The 18,290-nt window shown below is 35.0% G+C and overlaps 2 protein-coding genes across 6 annotated transcripts; both read right to left on the bottom strand.

Moving 5' to 3' along the window:
* Window positions 1-2,614: 2,614 nt before the first annotated feature.
* LOC110619568 (probable receptor-like protein kinase At1g11050) lies at window positions 2,615-4,851 on the bottom strand. The gene has a single exon (XM_021763079.2). The coding sequence runs from the start codon at window positions 4,846-4,848 to the stop codon at window positions 2,875-2,877; it is 1,974 nt and encodes a 657-aa protein (XP_021618771.1). The 5' UTR covers window positions 4,849-4,851; the 3' UTR covers window positions 2,615-2,874.
* Window positions 4,278-18,134, bottom strand: LOC110619832 (putative transferase At1g60990, chloroplastic). 5 transcript variants are annotated; one of them, XM_021763398.2, is made up of 13 exons: window positions 17,490-18,126; window positions 17,208-17,309; window positions 16,850-16,883; window positions 16,495-16,568; window positions 16,315-16,380; window positions 16,153-16,217; window positions 14,558-14,645; window positions 14,414-14,479; window positions 13,516-13,681; window positions 8,022-8,105; window positions 7,815-7,942; window positions 7,502-7,710; window positions 4,278-4,395 (listed from the first exon to the last, which is right to left on the bottom strand). In XM_021763398.2, exons 1-12 carry the CDS (start codon window positions 17,742-17,744, stop codon window positions 7,525-7,527), a joined length of 1,314 nt encoding a protein of 437 aa, XP_021619090.1. In that variant the 5' UTR covers window positions 17,745-18,126; the 3' UTR covers window positions 4,278-4,395; window positions 7,502-7,524. The 5 variants fall into 5 exon arrangements, with proteins under 5 accessions (XP_021619090.1, XP_021619089.1, XP_021619088.1 ...); XM_021763397.2 differs by lacking the exon at window positions 4,278-4,395 and adding an exon at window positions 4,845-4,963; XM_021763396.2 differs by lacking the exon at window positions 4,278-4,395 and having other exon boundaries at window positions 7,257-7,710; window positions 17,490-18,125.
* Between the last annotated feature and the right edge of the window lie 156 nt (window positions 18,135-18,290).

Here is an 18,290-nt window from a genome sequence, read left to right as displayed (position 1 = left end):
GGTTTGGTTTCTTTTCTCCCTGCTGGGTATTTTGATCCTAATACTAATCGAACCGGGTCGTTTGGATCCTCTTTATATTTTATGCTCTTCTCTTATGTTCGCTTTTTTTTTTTAAGACATATTTCTTTCATATGTAATTAAAAATTTAGCTAAAATTTAATTTCATTAATTTATTTAATTTTTTTTAATTTCCATTAATTTTTTTAATTCTTATTTAAATTTTAATATAAAATTTATATTAATTCTTTTTTCAAATGAATCATGATAAAAGAAAGGATTAATTTTTCAATAAAAATTTTTAATCATTTTGTTTAATTTTGTTCATTGCAGCTGTGCTCACACACGCATTAGATGATGCTGATGCATATTAGGCAGATGGACACGTGGCCTAAAGAGCTCTTGCCATTAAAAAGACTCTAAATAAGCTTTAATTTTAAATTAATTCAATTAATTTATATAGAATTTTGATTATCTAATTATATTTATAATTAATTTCACATCAATATCCAAAAAAAACACGTGGCTAAAAAAATATTTTGAATAATTGACAACCCGTGGACTTGGCAATTACTCATGGACCTGAACCTAACTAATTGAATAATTCATTAAAAAAATATATAAAATATCTTAAAAATTTAAAATTTAGTCTCTGAATATTATTATTATTATTATTAATAAATTAATTTCTATATTTTTAAAAATTTATTAAAATATTCTTATATTTTCTTTCTATTAACGAAATAGTTCTTCCGTCATCTTTTTTATTAAAATTAGATAAAGGAGACTTAATCCACTAGGGTTAACTTGAAAAAGTCATTGCAACCCTAAGAGACTTTCCCCTAAAAATTTGATATTTCAATTGATCCCCGAGCTCTTATTTAACTCGATTACCACAAAGGTCTCAATCTAATCTTTTATTGAATCCTTATAATAGGTAAAGATGAAGAACCCTGTCCGGGGACCAAAGTAGTAGAATCCATGAGTAGACCTGACGAGACGGAAGAAGGTACAGAACAACGCAACAGAGGGGACAAAACCCTAGCACAAACAAACAGACTCAAAGCAGCATACGAATAGGATGGAATTGGGAGACAACATATGGAGAGTCACCCTAAAGTGATAGAAGACTTCAATGAAGAAAGGGGTAAAAGGGAAGGTCAGCCCGAAATTGGCGCTGTTTGACAAAGAAAACCAGGTTGCGCCCTTACTAGGCGTCTATTAAGCCGCCGGAGGTGAGTTGGAAAGGACAATCCTCTCATTAGAAAGGGGAGCCCTAATCTTATATATGGCGGTATCAGCATAGTCGGTAGAAAAGAAATGAGAAAGAGAAGAAGGGGTGATAGAGGATATCAAACCCACAACATAAAAAATTTTAACAGAAGCCATGAGAAGAATAAGATGTACCTCATTTCAGAAAAGCAGAAATTGTAGAGAAGAGATGGGGAGAAATAGTAGAAGCAGTCCAAAAGATAGAACAACAAGTGGAATCAAAAGCGTAAATTTGAAATGGGTAAAGACGAAGAGAAGACGTTTTGACAAGAGCACTCTGAAAACCGCGCAGTAATAATTAGAGTTTCAGAATTTATTCCTTGTTAATTATGAAATAATTAATGAGCGAGTAAAGGGGTACTTGATAACCATCAAGCTTGGATACCCAGGTTATGACTGAGCCTATATTGGAAAGGTCAGGCCATAACACTATCAAAGTCCAATACGCAGGCTTGTCCCTCAATATGCAGTCCAAGACTCGCTTGGACGGGCCGGACAAGACAAGACTCAGACCCATATATAGGAGATCCAGCCCATCAACTTGATAGATCACGGGGCAACAAACCTCTGAACATTCGGAATCGTATCCACATAGCGCCGAAAGAAATTAAATGATCGCTTGACGATGAGAAAAGATACTGTACATCCGTATATACGGCCAGCGTAACAATAACAACATATACAAACACAGGACGGCGGTTACACATCACTAAAATAAAAGAAAAAAAATATAAAAAAAAAATATAAACCAACCCAACCAAACTTACCGAAAATACGCCTTAATCCTACTTCTCCTGGATCTCAAAACCAGGATTGGGAGATGATAGACCGTAATTTTTCAAATAATAATCAGATATCCTTGTATCTGTTGGAACTTGATACTTCTAGCAAATTCATTGGCAGTGGGGGAAATTCATGTATCCTAGAAAATTCAAAAAAATGAATAATAATAGAAAACTACAGATAAAATATAATTTAATCTTTACCATTATGGAGAATAATAACGGAAATTTGTTTCCTCATAAAAATTCATTTTAAATAATTCTTTTATCAAAAGAATCAAAATTTCTTTTAATTTAAAAACTTTTATTTAGAAAAAAAAATCATAAATGGTATTTTAAAAATTCATTTGAATTTTTTTTTTAAATATCAGTTATGTTAACAATAATAAACACAAAATTATCGCATGTATAAGCTTATTTCGTTAGTTATCTTAATCAATGAGATTTCATTTTCTCTCTAAAAGAAATTCTTAATCTTTAATTTTTTTTTTATTCACTTAGTAGAAAGGTTCCGATATTATTCCAGTAATTTGATTCTTCATAAAAAAAAATAAAAAAAAATCTAACAGTAGTCTCAAAAGCATGCACAGTCCTAATATTAACTAAAATTCAATCTTGTAGAATCAATAGAAAATATTTACATGGACTCATAGATCAAGATATAAATAAGGGGATCTCTTTGTAAAAAAACAGATAAGACCCGCTTCAATATGAACTGGATCCACCCAAGAATTTCCCAAGAATCATCCGAAGGAAACATTTGGGAAGCAACATTGCCACTTCTCATCCATTTAGGCAATGCAAGATATGAAATTGCATACCTTCATGGCTTACATGAGCATGTCTCCACTTGTGGAAAACTGGGAGCTGATGAGATGGTGAAATCAACAAAAGTTGAAGGATGGCTAAGAGGCATAGGTCGATTGGGAATGGTTGGAACTTCAATATCCCCTTCTAACATTTTCAGAGCATCCAGTATAGTAGGCCTTGAGGCCAAAATCACATGAGCACACAAAACACCAACAAGCAGAAAACTCTCCATTATGGCCTTGCCATTTGAAGTATTTGATGATTCCCCATCTCTCACCAAACAAACATCTAATGCATCTTCTATTTTTCCAGCTTTCACCAGTGACCAAACCCAGTCACTGATCAAAAAAGCTTGTGGCGACTCCGAGGAAGATAAATCAATAGCTTTTCTCCCACACATTATCTCCAAAACAACTATTCCAAAGCTATAAACATCACTCTTCTCGGTCACTTGCCCGTAAAGGGCGTATTCAGGAGCCAAGTATCCACGAGTTCCGGCCACTCTTGTAGAGAGATGAGACTGACTTTCCCTACTCTGCTTTGCCAACCCAAAATCAGCCACTCTTGCTCTCATATCAGCATCTAACAATATATTTGTTGCCTTAATATCTCTGTGATATATTGCAGGCTTTACTCCACAGTGCAAATATGCTAATCCCTTGGCGACATCCAAAATTATGCTCTTCCTTTGGGGCCATGTCAATGGTTTCTTCACTTCTTGATCATCAAATGATGGAAACAAATGATCATCAAGGTTCCCATTAGGCATGTAATCATAAACAAGATACCTTTGACTCCCTTCCTCAGGATAATTTTCATCTTCATTAACTACACAACACCCTCTAAGAGGCACCAGATTCCGGTGCTTCAAATTGCTATGGATCTCAACTTCATTGCAAAATTCTGCATCACCTAGAATATCAGATTCTATGATCTTCTTAACAGCTATCATTGTCCCATCAGACAAAATTCCCTTGTAAACCAAACCAAACCCTCCTCTACCAATAAAATTTTTCTGTGAAAAATTTTCTGTTGCTTTCTCAAGATCAGGAAGCTTGAACCAAATTGACCCTGTATTCGGCTTCAGTCTTGGCCTAGACACTTGTTCATCCAAATTAAAGGGGAAACTAGAATTTCTTTTCTTTCTCCATTTCTTATGACAACAAAAATACAATCCTAACAAACTAGATATGAGCAAAATAGCAACACTTGCACCTATCAAGCCAAAAACAAGAGCAAGATGACCTTTATTAGATGAACCCACATCAGATTCCAAGTCTATAACAAATATACATGTTATAGCACCCTCACTTTCAGGACCAAATTCATTAACAATCCCAGCAGCATACAGAATTGTGAAGTATAAACAATCTGTACCATGAGTTGAGTTACCATCAATTGATATCAAATCAGATTGAATTTTAAGCCCAGCATCTACACATGCACTACAAGATGAAAGGTCTTCAAGATTAGGCCTACAAGCTGAGTCAAGTACAGTTGATTTGCCCAATTTCGCAACCCAATCCTGAGTAGTCTGCACATGGGCACATAAATTAGGAGTTATAACAAACTCCATAGGATCAAAACAGTGAGACACAATATCATCAGGTAAAGAAAGAGAGCTGAGCTTTGTTTGATAATCTTGAAGGCAAGAAACAGAGGTGGGTAAGCTAGGGAGCTCAAAGAGAGAGGTTTCTTTAAGATGCTGAGCAAGGCCTATACCAAAGAGATGAAGAAGGTTTCTGCAACATGGATCCTCATTGGTCACATCATTTTGGAGACTGGCTGTGTTATTTTTGGATGGCTGGTAATTTTGGCAGTAAGTTTTGTTCCATGGGATTTTAAAGACATAGTTAAGGTCCATAGGGCATTGAGATGACAAATTATTTTGGGCAAGAGGAAGAGAAGTGATTGCTGCTTCATGGGTAAGGGAGAAAATAGCAAAAATAGAGAGAAACAAGAGAAGAAGGAAATCAAGTTTACCCATTTCTGTACTTGGCCTCGAGATTTTGCTTGGTAAACTCTCTCCCTCTTCTATCCAACAAATTCATAGCACTGGCCCATGACTACAGCTGATTTGCAATTGCAGTCAATCTCTACAGCTGATTTGCAATTGCAGTCAATCTAGTGTACTATTTTTATATAATTGTCTAACTCCTATTGGCTGGTTATACCAGACAGACAATTCTACATGATAAAAACGTTTTACTATATAATTTTTTCAGAAATTGACTAGAAGCAAAGCAATATTCTTCAGATTGTAAATCGAGGATAGATAATAATTGTCTGTATTGTAGTGTATTGTTGATCTCAAACAGTGAACCCTCATTTCTTATTTCAATACCCTGAAGAATCCCTGTATTACGTTTTATTAAAAAAAAAAAATCAAAGGCATGCATGCATGATAATTAGATATAATGATATAAGCATGCCTATTGAGATATCTTACTAATTAATGGAAAAAAGGTCTAAAATTTTCTATATAAATCTCTCAAAATCAGAATCAAAATGAAATCTATATGTCCATTTTCTGCTGTGAATTGAACCATGAATAACCCATCAACACATCCTGATTCCTTGAATCTAAGCCAATCACATGATTGGCAAATCAAGAAAAGGCTGAGCAGAGAAGAAGCAGATCCTTTCTACAACAGGATTTGGTTGCCTATGAATGGTATGGATAAGATAATGGAAGCCATGAGTTCTGAGCAGCAAACAGAGTTGCTCAAAAATCATGGATGGATTAAAATCAAAGCATATGATATTGATACCAAGAAAACTCATGATATGTTTATTCAAAATAAAAAGAGTCAATATAGACTTTTTGATCTTCCTTATGTAGAGAGGAAAATCAAAGAAGGCCAACAAATAGGAATTTATTGGAGTGATGGAATGTTGCATTACTCAATCTTTTCCTAGTCAAATAGGAAACTAGTAGCCTCTGATGAAGAAATTTTTATAATACAATCATTATATATATAATAAATTATTTTTTACACTTCGTACAAAATATTTTGGATAATATGTAAATAAATAATTTCTTTCAATAATAATAGCTATTTATATTTAATCTTGATAATAGTTTGTTAGAAAGTGATTAATATGATTGCTTTGATTAATTATATTGCACATGAGAAGAATGGTGGTGTTTCTTTCTTAAAGAAAGAAGAAAGAAGAAGAAGAAGATAGCCTTGTGGAGAAGAAGAAAATTCAGCCTATGAATGAAGCTCAAGAAAAAGGAGAAGAAGAAGAAGACGATAGCCTTGTGGAGGAAGAGGACTCTAAATTAATGGATGTTGGGGAGGAAGAAAAAGAAAAATAAGAAGATGGAATAAGGGAGCCTAAAACACAGTTAGCAGAGAACAGAAGGAGAAGATATATATCCCTTGTTTGGCATTATTTATTTTGTAAGAAAAAAATTTAAATACAAAATTTTAAATTTTTTTAAAATAAAAATTTTTTAAGTTAAAAAAAAATTGAATTCTTTTATTTGAAATAAGAAAATAGTTAGAAAAAAAAATCAATTGAATTGAATCTGTACGGAATTTTGTATTCTAAACATATGGATAATGATTCTGATATGAGTAATACAAATCTGAGAAGCAAAGATACTATCAGCAATTTGGAAAGGAGATCAGGAGGCTAAAGAATAGGATTTTTGGTCTATGTATGCACCCCTCAATGAGTCATTGAAGCTAGAACAATTTTCAGACGACATAATTCCAGGTTCTGGAACCACTTGTTGGAAATTGCCGGTTGGCTTGATCCAACCAAGAAAGGCATGGGAGTCTTTGGGAGGATATTCTTTTTCTTCTCTTACGATATTAAGAAGGGAGACTTCTAAAATCTAATCCATCCTCGTAGGGAAAGTTTCCATTTCTTAGTATAAATAAGCTCATAGATCCAACTCAATCATTTACACCGATGTCTTCAAACTCCGCCTTCTTTACGTCTTTTGGTCCGCCACTCAGAACTTGGCTGAACCATCAAGATACATGGCAGCCGTATTCATCGACGTTTGCAGAGAATGATTGAACAGAGAAAGAAAGAATCATGCGCAACAGGCTTCTGCTAGGCAATAAGACCAGATCTTTGTTATTTTTTTGGTTATCCCCTGTTTAAGGCCTTTTGTAGTTGTTTAAAGATTACTGTGCAAGATCTGAGACTAATGATCCACAATGACTATGTATTTTCTTGGCTGCCATGTAAAAGAGGAGAGAAAGAGAGATGTATTTTTTTTTTTCCAATTTTATCCTATTCCTTTGATATTATCGATTTTATTCTCACTTGATAATATTGATAATGATTCTAACTTATTTAATAAAAAGAAATCAAATATTTATTAATGAACAAGGGAGAGGGGGATCAAGAGAGCATAATAAAAATGTGTAAATATTAATTTCAAGACATAAAAATCCATTTCTGCAGTGCAAGAAAGCCATTGTAGCACATCAGGTGAGAGCAAGAGACCAGTTTCACGAAAAGATAGTCCAAGCTCCACAAGTATGCATTTTGTATTCCATAAGCATCTAATTTACAGGTAGTTTCCAACAAAAACTGGCTCAAGAACAAGCATATCTATATTTTGTACAAGTGATGAAAAATTACACATCATCCAGAGCTTCGAAAAATTTGTTTACCTGTACTTAATGGTTACAGGAGATCAAGAGCTGGGGCTTTTTGATGGTGGATGTTGCCGAGCAAGAAAAGGAGGATCCACCACCGTTCCGACGATGCTATCTTCAATAATTACAGTGCTACCTTCTGAAACAGTGTTCCTCTTAATGTAGCCCAAGCCACAGTGTCCTGATCCTTTTATCCAGGATGTATAGCTTGTCACTCTTCCCACCTTCACAAGTATTCAAATTTTAAAAAATATCCAGATCATCCAAAATGATAAACAAATTGTAGTTGATATATATATAATTTTAAAAGCGGGGAAATGACACGTACTCTTCTGCCATCGACTGTAATCAGACTGCCAGGTTCTGCTGGTGCTGACAGATGAATAGCCCATAATCTCTGCTTCACTCCATCATAGGTTATGAGTCTAGAAATAGTTTCTTGTCCCTTGTAACATCCTGAGAATGTATAGTTGATTCAGAAAGTTTTCATTTTCAATATAGCTCACAGATGACATTCAATGAAGAATTTAGGTACCCTTGTTTAGAGAAATAGAGTTCCAAAGTCCAGCCTCCAGAACATTGAATTCATCAGTGAGCTCCTTCCCAGGAACAGGTATTCCTGGGAAAATTAAATCGCAGGTTTATACAAGGCAGTAAAAAAATAAATAAAAAAAAAAATCACATATTCTGGATTATATGGTTCACAAGGATGGGCTACGGATCTTGGCAAGTTCTCTCTAGACATTATTCTTGCTTATGGGAAAAAAATGGGAGGAATGAGAGCTAAAGTGAAAATTATTTTTAATCTTCTTGTTTGGGTGTGATAAACTGAAAGAGGGCCGAAAATGAAGCAATATCTCATGTAAAATATTTTCCTTCCCCATTTTCCCTCAATTCCTACTTTCATCACTCTTCAAAACATGGTAAAAAGGAACCTTTGGTCTTCCATTTCCTCCGTCTCAATTGCTGGTTTCGCATCTCTTGTAAAATCCTGAAATTTTTATGCTTGGAGTGCTACCTATCCCAGACCTTAATCTAACTCTAGAAAGACTTAACCCTCCATTTGGAACGATTAATTTTACAAGAAAGAATTCAAACGAATTTTTAAATAATTATGCATGATTTCGATATAAGTAATTTTTTTAAATTAAAAAACTTGAATTCTTTTGTTTTAAACAAGGGAATTGATAGAAAAGGAAATTGAATTGAATGATTGCAAAATTCTTAATTCCAAACAAGGATAAGAACAAAACAGTATTAAAAGATTTTTTTTCAATATTTAATAAAAAAATAGTCTTAAATGGAGTTAAAATGGCAAAAAAATTATCCATATAGCTGACTCTTGCTAGTTTGGAATTAAAACTTAGTTGTTGTACAACTGACTTCGACCATTTTAATCATTATCTTGTGCAATAAAGAAAAGCAAAAGAAAATGAAAAAAAAATTGGAGAATAAGTTATGCAACTAATCTACAACTATCATAGTTATAATCCTATCTGTAACAAGACAAGAAACAATTGGAAAATTTTTGTGTAAATTCTCTATTGGAGTAAGTGTGTTTATATACAGATTATAAGGACTTGTTAAGGTAACTCTTAAAAATCCTCTCTCAATCAATTAGCCTATGATTATATAATTTTTTTTATTATGTACAGATTATGTTCACACTTTAACACTCCCTCTCAAATTGGAGTATGGATGTTTATCATGCCCAATTTGTTAGAAAAATATTCTATTTGAGGCTCATTTAAAGTTTTGGTAAGTAGATCATCCAGTTGCTCTCTCATGTTTTCACCTAATTGATGAAAATTAAATTTCCTTGAATCTTCTCACGGATAAAATAACAATCAACTTTAATATATTTAGTCCGTTCATAGTATACTGAATTGAAAGCAATGTGAAGAGCATCCTAATTATCACACTAAAATTTCACTGGTGATACAACATTCATACCAACTTCTTTCAATCTTAGCAAATGATTTATCTAGAAAATCTTCCAAGTGGATTGAGCTATGGCAGCAGATGATTGATCCAGAGAATTTCACAAGTGGACTGAGCCATGGTCCTGTATTTTGACTCAGCACTAGATCTGGATACTACATTTTACTTCTTACTTTTCCAAGACACTAGATTTTCTTCAACAAATACACAGTAGCTTGTAGTTGACCTTCTATCACTTTTGAATCTCGTCCAATCAGTATCAGAAAAATACTCGAGTGCAGTATGTCTATAATCACTGTAGAGTATACTGAATCCAAGGGTCTCTTTTAGATAACATAGAATTTGTTCTAGAGCGGCCTCATATTTCACCGTAGGTACAGACATGAACTAACTTACAACACTTACTGCAAAAGCAATATCTAGCCGAGTTATCACTATAAGGTAGTTCAACATTCTAATCAACCACTTGTACCTCTCTAGATCATCATAAGGTTTCCATCATCCTTTGTGAGACATATATTAGAAATTATTAGTGTGTTGCAGGGTTTAGCTCCCACCTTCTAAGTTTCTGCAAGTAAGCCAAGGATATACTTCCTTTGAGACAGAAAAATTCCCTTTTTACTCCTTAAGACTTCGACTCCCAATAAATAATTAAGTTAACCCAAGTCTTTGGTATGAAACTTTACATGCAAGTAGTTTTTGAGAGAAGAGATCCATATACTATCATTTTCTGTAATGTCAATGATACACAACAAAGAGAATAATATCAGTATCTAAATTTTTATAGAAGACTGAATGGTCACACTTACATTTTCCTAACTCAAATTCTTGAACAACTTCATTGAACTTGCCAAACCATACATGGAAACTCAGCTTTAAACCATACAAAGATTTCTTCAAACGGTAGGCTTTCCCATATTCCCCCTAAGCAACAAACCCTGATGGTTGCTCCATATATACCTCCTCTTGTAGATCACCATGTAAAAATGCATTCTTGATATCTAACTGGTGTAAAGGCCAATGCTGAGGAGCGGCTAGGGAGATAGATAAGCGAACCGAGATTATTTTTGCCAGAGGAGAAAAAGAGTCAAAATAGTCAACGCATAGGTTTGTGCATAACCTTTAGCGACAAAACGGGCATTAAACCTCCCTACGGAACCATCTGGATTGACTTTGATAGCAAAAACTCATTTATAGCTCACAGCCTTCTTGCTCAAAAGTAAATCAACTAGTTCCTAAGTATGATTTTCATCTAGAGTCTTGATCTCCTCAAGCATTGCATCACGTCATCCAAAATGGGCTAGAGCCTCTTTAACTATCTTAGACAAAGAAATGGAATCTAGAAAGACAATTAAGAAGGTAGAAGGAGACATGTCATTTACCTTGTCATTTACCTTTACGAAGGCTAACGGGGAGGTCAAAGTCACTCGATGGTGGATCCGATAGCAAAGAAGATTCTGGTGCAAGACATGTATGGTTAACTACTGGTCTCCGAGAGTAAACATGAACAACTGACGTTTTAACAGGAGGTTGAGTACTAGAGGAATGTTACTATCAAATTGTGCAGCAGAATGCACATTTGAAGAGTTCCCACCATTAGATATGATTCTATTGATGAACCACTCATCATCCTCCTCTTGACTAGTAGAGGTTTGTGCAACAGGATAAAAGGAATTTGCTCGGAAAATACTATATCTGTTGAGACTAAATATTTATTAAGGTCTGGAGAATAACACCAATACCTCTTCTGAAGGCAAGAATATCTCAAGAAAACACAGTTCAAAGCTTTAAAATCAAGTTTAGTTACATGAGGTCTGACATTCCGAACATAGCAAATGCTGTCAAAAGGTCGTGTTTTCAGAGGACTTAATAGCTTCTTAAGAAAAAAGACATTATAAGGAGTATTACCATTTAGTACTATGAAGGGCATGCAATTAATGAGGAAGCATGCAGTAGAGACAAAATCAGTCCACAATTGCTTAGAAACTTGAATTTGAAACAACAGAGCTCGAGCAGTCTTAAGAAGATGTTGATTCTTCCTTTCAGCTATCCCATTTTGAGCGGGTGTATCAACACATGACGATTAGTGAAAATAACATGTTGAGTCATATAAGCCTGGAATGATTTAGATAAATATTCTTTAGCATTGTCGCTTCGCAAAATTTGCACAAAAATATTAAATTGAGTCTTGATTTCAGCATAAAAGGCAGAAAAATGAGAAAACACTTTCAAACGATGCTTCATAAAATAAATCCAAGTTGTTTTAGAGTAATTATCCACAAAAGTGATAAAATATCTAAATTCAGTCTTAAATCCAATCGGACATGGGCCCCAAAAGTCTGAATGAATTAATTCAAAAGCAGACTCGGCTCGTTTATTAACTCTAAGACTTAAAGAGCTTTAATGATGTTTTACAAAATGATATGACTCATATTTTAGTGAAGATATCTCATGAAATTGAGGACATAGCTTCTTCAAAACCGGTAAAGAAGGATGTCCCAACCGACAATGTGCTTCGAACAGAGACACGACACTGGAGCAGGCAACAGACCAAGGCACCAATGCATCCAAAATGTAGAGACCCCCAAATACATGTTATTTACCAATAATCTGCTTCGTCACAAGATCCCCGATGAGATAAGGATCAGGAAAAAAAAAAAGAAACACAACAATTTAGGTTTTTGGTAAATTTACAGAGATTAAATTAAAGGCAAGATTAGATAAACTTAGCACAGATGATAAGGTAATAGAAGGAGTAGGTTTAACGTCCCACAACTCTCAACATTATAGATTGACTCATCAGCTATAGTAACAGGAGAAGGTATTTTATAAAATCGAAAGCTGGTAAAAATATGAAAATTACCTGTCATGTGATACATGGAATCAGAATCAATGACCCATTTATATGAAGAGAAAATAAGACAAATTTTACCTGTCTTAGTCGCTACTGAAGACGTTGGGATGATTTTAATAATATGGATTTTTACTATCAGAAACTATTTTAACCAAAACCTTATACTCCTATACCTTCACACTAATTAAAGGAAGACAACAGAACCTAACCCAGTGAACAGTAGACTGCCACTGAAGAACACTTCCTAGTCAACGTCAGATGGCTGGAGTTCTACTGAAGATGTGCCGAAAATGACCAGGCAATCGTCGGGGAAGAAATCAGAGGACAAACGGATGCCACACGTGCTCCCACATGCCATCGCATGAAACTGCGGCCGAAAGTTGGATCGGCGCGTAAGCACCACTCGCATAAGCTCTAGCCACCATTTTCTGAGAAAAGGCCAGAAACGATGTTGCGCCTCTCCCTGTGCTGGCGGTGAGACCAAACGGTCATCCAAACTTGGTGACCCAACAACCAGTTTCTCAACCCGAGAATCCCAAAGAAAACTGTTATAGACTCTTTTCTAGTATTTGATTTATTTTAGAATTAAATTGCTAAGTATTTGATTTATTTTAGAATTAGATTGATTTATTCTTTATTTTAGGATTAGATTGTTTTATCTTATCTCTTAGTTTTCTTATTTCTTAGGGATTCTTAATAGAATTGTGTTAAACAGTGACACTATTCCCTATATATATTGCTGGAAAATCAGAAATAAAAGGTCAAAGCTCCATTTATTGAGCTCACAACAACAACAATTGGGCGACGAAAGAATCAAGGAAAACCAACGGCTTCGGTTTTGGATACTGTAAATAGACCTATGATGCGATCCATAACTCGGGATCGTAACAAAAACAGACACCCAAAATTAGCTCAAAGGTTATGATATCATGTAACAAGACAAGGAACAATTGGACAACTTTTGTGTGTATTCCCTATTGAAGTAAGTGTATTTATATACAGATTACAGACTTTATTAAGACAACTCCTAAAAATCCTTTATCAATTAATTAGTCTATAATTATGTAATCTTCTTCTAATTATGTACAGATTATGTTCACACCCTGACACTATCAATGTATAATTGTATTACAAATTAGGAATTATTTGTATTTTGAAATGTTTGGTTAGTACTACCAAGTAAATGTGAAACACAATAATTAATTGGGATATTCAAGCCAAATTAATAACTCACCCTGAATAATCCTTAGTTTTTCCCAAGCATTAGAACCCATTGGAGCAGCACCCTGGGATAGAAGAGTTCTCCAAACAGATCCAGCAGCAGCCGGTGACATCAAGAAGGAATAACCTTCTTCAGAGATGGCATTTCCCACTCCCACAGTTATAGGCATTCCGTTTACCTGACATTAAATAAATAAATGCTCCATCATGTTGCAAAGAAAATATTAACAATACAAAATAAATAACAAGCCAAAAAATAGGGGAATGGAAACAAAGAAGAAAAGGAATAAATAGTGAAAACAAGACAAGAAGAAGAAAAAGAATCAATGACAAACATTCGGCCTTTCCTAATCACTATTAGATGGAAACCTGACATTTTTAAGCTTATCATATGTAGCCTACCAACCTATGCATTACCCATTTCATCAAGTCATAAAGTCATCCACACTGTAGCTTTACACGATGATCTAAGTGCCATTTAAGTTTCATTATTTTCCATTAAATCTTCACTGATAAGACTTGCTGAACTTGAAGTATACACACTAATTTAAGAGAAATATCTGAAGATTTAAAACATCCTTGATTTTTGGGGAAAAAGGCACGGAACTATCATATTATTTTAAGTAAAAACTACCATATTATTTTAAGTAATGATTTACATTCCAATCATAATTGATACTATCTTTAGACTAGGACAACCAAATTGATCAGATATGAAATACTCATCCGTATTTAAAAAAAAATACAGTATGAGACAAGCATGCAAGTTTAACAGATTTTGCAAGCAAAACAGTACAGATACCCAATTTACTATATAGACTCAAGGCAAAGTGCAAAATAATTCCCACAAGTGAGAAAACTAAAACATGCAACTAGCACGAAAAAAGAGTCAGAAAATTGCTTAGTCTTACACTGTAATGATGATGAGTGCCATATGGTTGTCCAACAAGATCACCAAGATTCAAGTCAACCATCAACTGTTTGCATCCAGAAGAAGCAAAGGCTCAATTTCTATATAGGAAGAGAAGTCTCACATTTACAAGAATCTTCCTTACTTGGTTGCTTTTTGGTCCAGCTATAATAAAGAAGGAAGTTTTCTTGTTGATATCTTCAATTTCTACTTTGTCAGCAAAGAAAATATACCTACAAAATTAATAATCAATATAAGATAAAAACATATATCATCTTTTGTCAAAAACACTAGCAAGACAATAATCTCTTCTGCCCTCTCTTTAATTAATGTTACTCATTTTTTGTTTGGTGATTTGGCATTGCTTAATCAAGTTTGTCAGCTCTTTTTTTGCAATTCCATTTAACTAAACCTTAAATGGAAGGGTCAACTAACTCCACCATCCTACTATTTATCTAAGGCATTAAGTTGCCCACAACCTTGATCTTTATTCTCTTTAGATCTCCTCTTGTGAATTGTGATATTTTCAATTTCAACATGACCAAATTCATCCTTTATGATGTAATAATTAATGATTGCTACATATTAAAAAGTCAACTTATCCTACTTTCTCATATACTATTTGCAATTGGTTGGTTATAGCCAATTATCACAACCATTCTCACCAATTATATCTGTTGAATCCCACATCGGTTGTGGAAAGGGGTAATGTGCCCCTTCTATGGGCCATAGGCACTCCTCCCCCTTGAGCTAGCTTTTGGGGTGAGTTAGGCCTGGCCCAAATTTAACATGGTATCGGAGCCTCCCCATCCGATGTTGGGCACCCCATAAATGTGCCACACACCAGTAAAAATTCTGAGCGTGAGGGGTGTGTTGAATCCCACATCGGTTGTGAAAAGGGGTAATGTGCCCCTTATATGGGTTATAGGCACTCCTCTCCCTTGAGCTAGCTTTTGGGGTGAGTTAGGCCTGGCCCAAATTTAATATGGTATCAGAGCCTCCCCATCCGATGTTGGGTGCCCCATAAATGTGCCACGCACCAGTAAAAATTCTGAGTGTGAGGGGTGTGTTAAATCTCACATCGGTTGTGGAAAGGAGTAATGTGCCCCTTATATGGGCCATAGGTACTCCTCCCCCTTAAGCTAGCTCAAGGGATGAGTTAGACCTGGCCCAAATTTAACAATATCCTATCCGCGCTATTTCTTTACTGTTTCTCATTTCCTTTCTTATCCAGCTACCCCTACCCAACTCTCTCGCATTATTCTCAGCTGTACATGATTTTCAAGTACCCAATGGGTTGCCAACTTCTTACAGATGCTACAGTATATTTCATAAGATAGCTAAAATTCTAGAACAGCCAGACGACCTTTATGTATGCATTATACAATCAAAGGGTAAAAATCTAAGGTTTATACTGCTTTTAGTTCTGTGAAAACCATTGGATGGCAAAAGCCTGCATCAAATTTCAAGGCATTTCTCGAATCGAGGATGGTGCACAAACATCAATACCACAGTGTGCGTAAACAATTAACAAAAAGGACTTTACGGTGTGCAGAACAAAGACTGGAACATGCATGATGAGTAAGCAAGTTAACAGCATATACACCAGCAGTGCAAGGAAAAATAAGAGTATGAAGGAAATATTAATGTCCACACTACATATCTACGTTTTAGAAAAACCTAGACGACACTCATGCAAAGGAAATTGATAAATGAATCTGAAAAACATGCAATACATACTTATTCAGCATTTGAATTATGCTGCCACAGGTCACTGGTGAGACCACCAACATAATTGAATTTTTCTGCAGGTTGCACACAGCACCCAGCCAAAAAAGTCATCAAATAATAATTACAACTGCTGAAAAATCAACTAAAATTAAGCAAGGTAAAAGAGACTACCATGATCCATGCATAAGCAATATCTATTGTCCGAGCCGTTGGTGTGACAAAAACAGTATTGCATCCCTAAGGATTTCAATCAAACAAAACATATCAACTACCCCATGCGAGTAAAATTAACTAAATTTCCATTTACTTCATGAGGTGAATATAGCAGTGACATATCCCTCCAGATTATACCTGTCCTTCATGAAGACATTCAAAATTTGCAGTGCTTTGGTTGTGAAGAAACTGAATGCGATCATCTCCACTAACTTCACAAAAGACAAACGCCATTATTTTCACCGAGTAGAAGAACATTATAGCAACATAAATAATGCCAACATATCTTTTGCAGGTCTAACCTGATACCTATTGTAGTAATTCCACATTCCCTTTATACTGTTACCCTCTTTGATCAGGTTGCTAAATTATTTATCAGGGATCAAAACTTCAAAAAAGTTGGTGAAGAAACTATCCACTTGAAAAATTTAAAAGATAGCATTAAATGGAAGAAAAGGGTTTTATGAAAGATTAAGGAGCCAAAAGAAAATACCTCTTATCCGTCCAAAATGTGAAAGGTCCAAAACCTAAGCCACCAGAAACCACGAAAATATATTAATAAAACCAGGCATCAAATTGCTATCCCGGATCAAATAAAAAGAATACATTTTTAATAATTCAAACTGCACTAGTGTAGTCTAACATGGTTTCACAACTCATTCCTCTCAAATTGAGTAAGTCCAAGATATACAGAGATTCAAGTCAGAGTCGCATACTTAATTAACCGTAATCAAAAAGCAAGAATGAAATCAAAAGAGTATGATTTGAAGTCAAAAACACAAAATTTCTTTCCCATTCTAAATGATTATGGGCTGCATAAGAAGGACATAAAGTCATAGGGGACTACCCACCACAACCCCATTACCAAATGCATCTAATGCTTCATCATCATTATCAAATGTCTCAATGATCCCATCTTCTGAAGCTTTTGCCCCATCTGCGGTCAAGGTTTCCTGAAAAGGAATGAAGTCATCAATCCGAAATTAAAAGTCTAAGGATACGATTTTGGTCACTCTATATTGATATAAAGAATCAATTGAGCTCAGCTCATTTGGGATATCTGGTATGATCCCAATTGAGGATCACGGGTTTGAGACAGGCCCTTCTGTATACAAAGAGAAAGGGGGGCTTACCAGGAGGTCGAGATCGATAGGGGGAGGAGAGAGATCGAAAGGTGAAGCAGAAATAGGACGCCAAGAACAACCCTTGGATGATTGAGAAGTAGAAGTGAAAGTAACTTTCTGCTGCTTCTTCTTCTCCCTCCCAGTCCAAAATGTACCGTTCAAGCACCGATGATGAGAATTGAGGGGGATGGTTCTTTCCCTGAGAAGGGGCTGAAGAAGAGTAGTTGCAGAGCCAACTGCACAAGTTGCTGATGATGCCGCCATATTTGGACAGCCAGCTCTCTATGAACCAAGCTAACCGGAAGTGTATGCACTGAGCAGAGACTTGAATTCGCCCAGAAATGAGAAATTATTTATACTGGAATTCTTGTGTATTTGGCAAACAAGATAAATGGCTTCATATGTGGCCAAGATGTTGGGAAGGAATCTCTGTTGGGGCAGAGGGAAGGATCCAAAATTGTATTAATATTGGAAATGAAGAATATTGTTATGGTGGGTTGCTCTCAATATTTGCTCATTGATGCATTGATTCTCGGTTTGCTGCAGTGATTTGTGGCTGCTGCTGGATTTGAACACTAGCTTAGACTCAATAAACAAATGAAAAATTTTAGGATACATTAATATTATTGGGAAAAATTCACTTAAACCGAATTTACATGTACAAAATGAAAATGAAACTAATGTGAAATAGATTCATGTGGATCCAGTTTATACATGAATTAATCCTTTTTAACTTTTGCTTTTACTGTTCCTTTCAAGATAGATTTTTTATATATTTTATATTATATTCTAGATGATAATTTATTATCT

Source organism: Manihot esculenta, chromosome 7 (genome assembly GCF_001659605.2).
Source record: "Manihot esculenta cultivar AM560-2 chromosome 7, M.esculenta_v8, whole genome shotgun sequence".
In the NCBI taxonomy this organism is placed as follows: Eukaryota; Viridiplantae; Streptophyta; class Magnoliopsida; order Malpighiales; family Euphorbiaceae; genus Manihot; species Manihot esculenta.
This window is presented reverse-complemented; position numbering and strand designations above follow the sequence as displayed.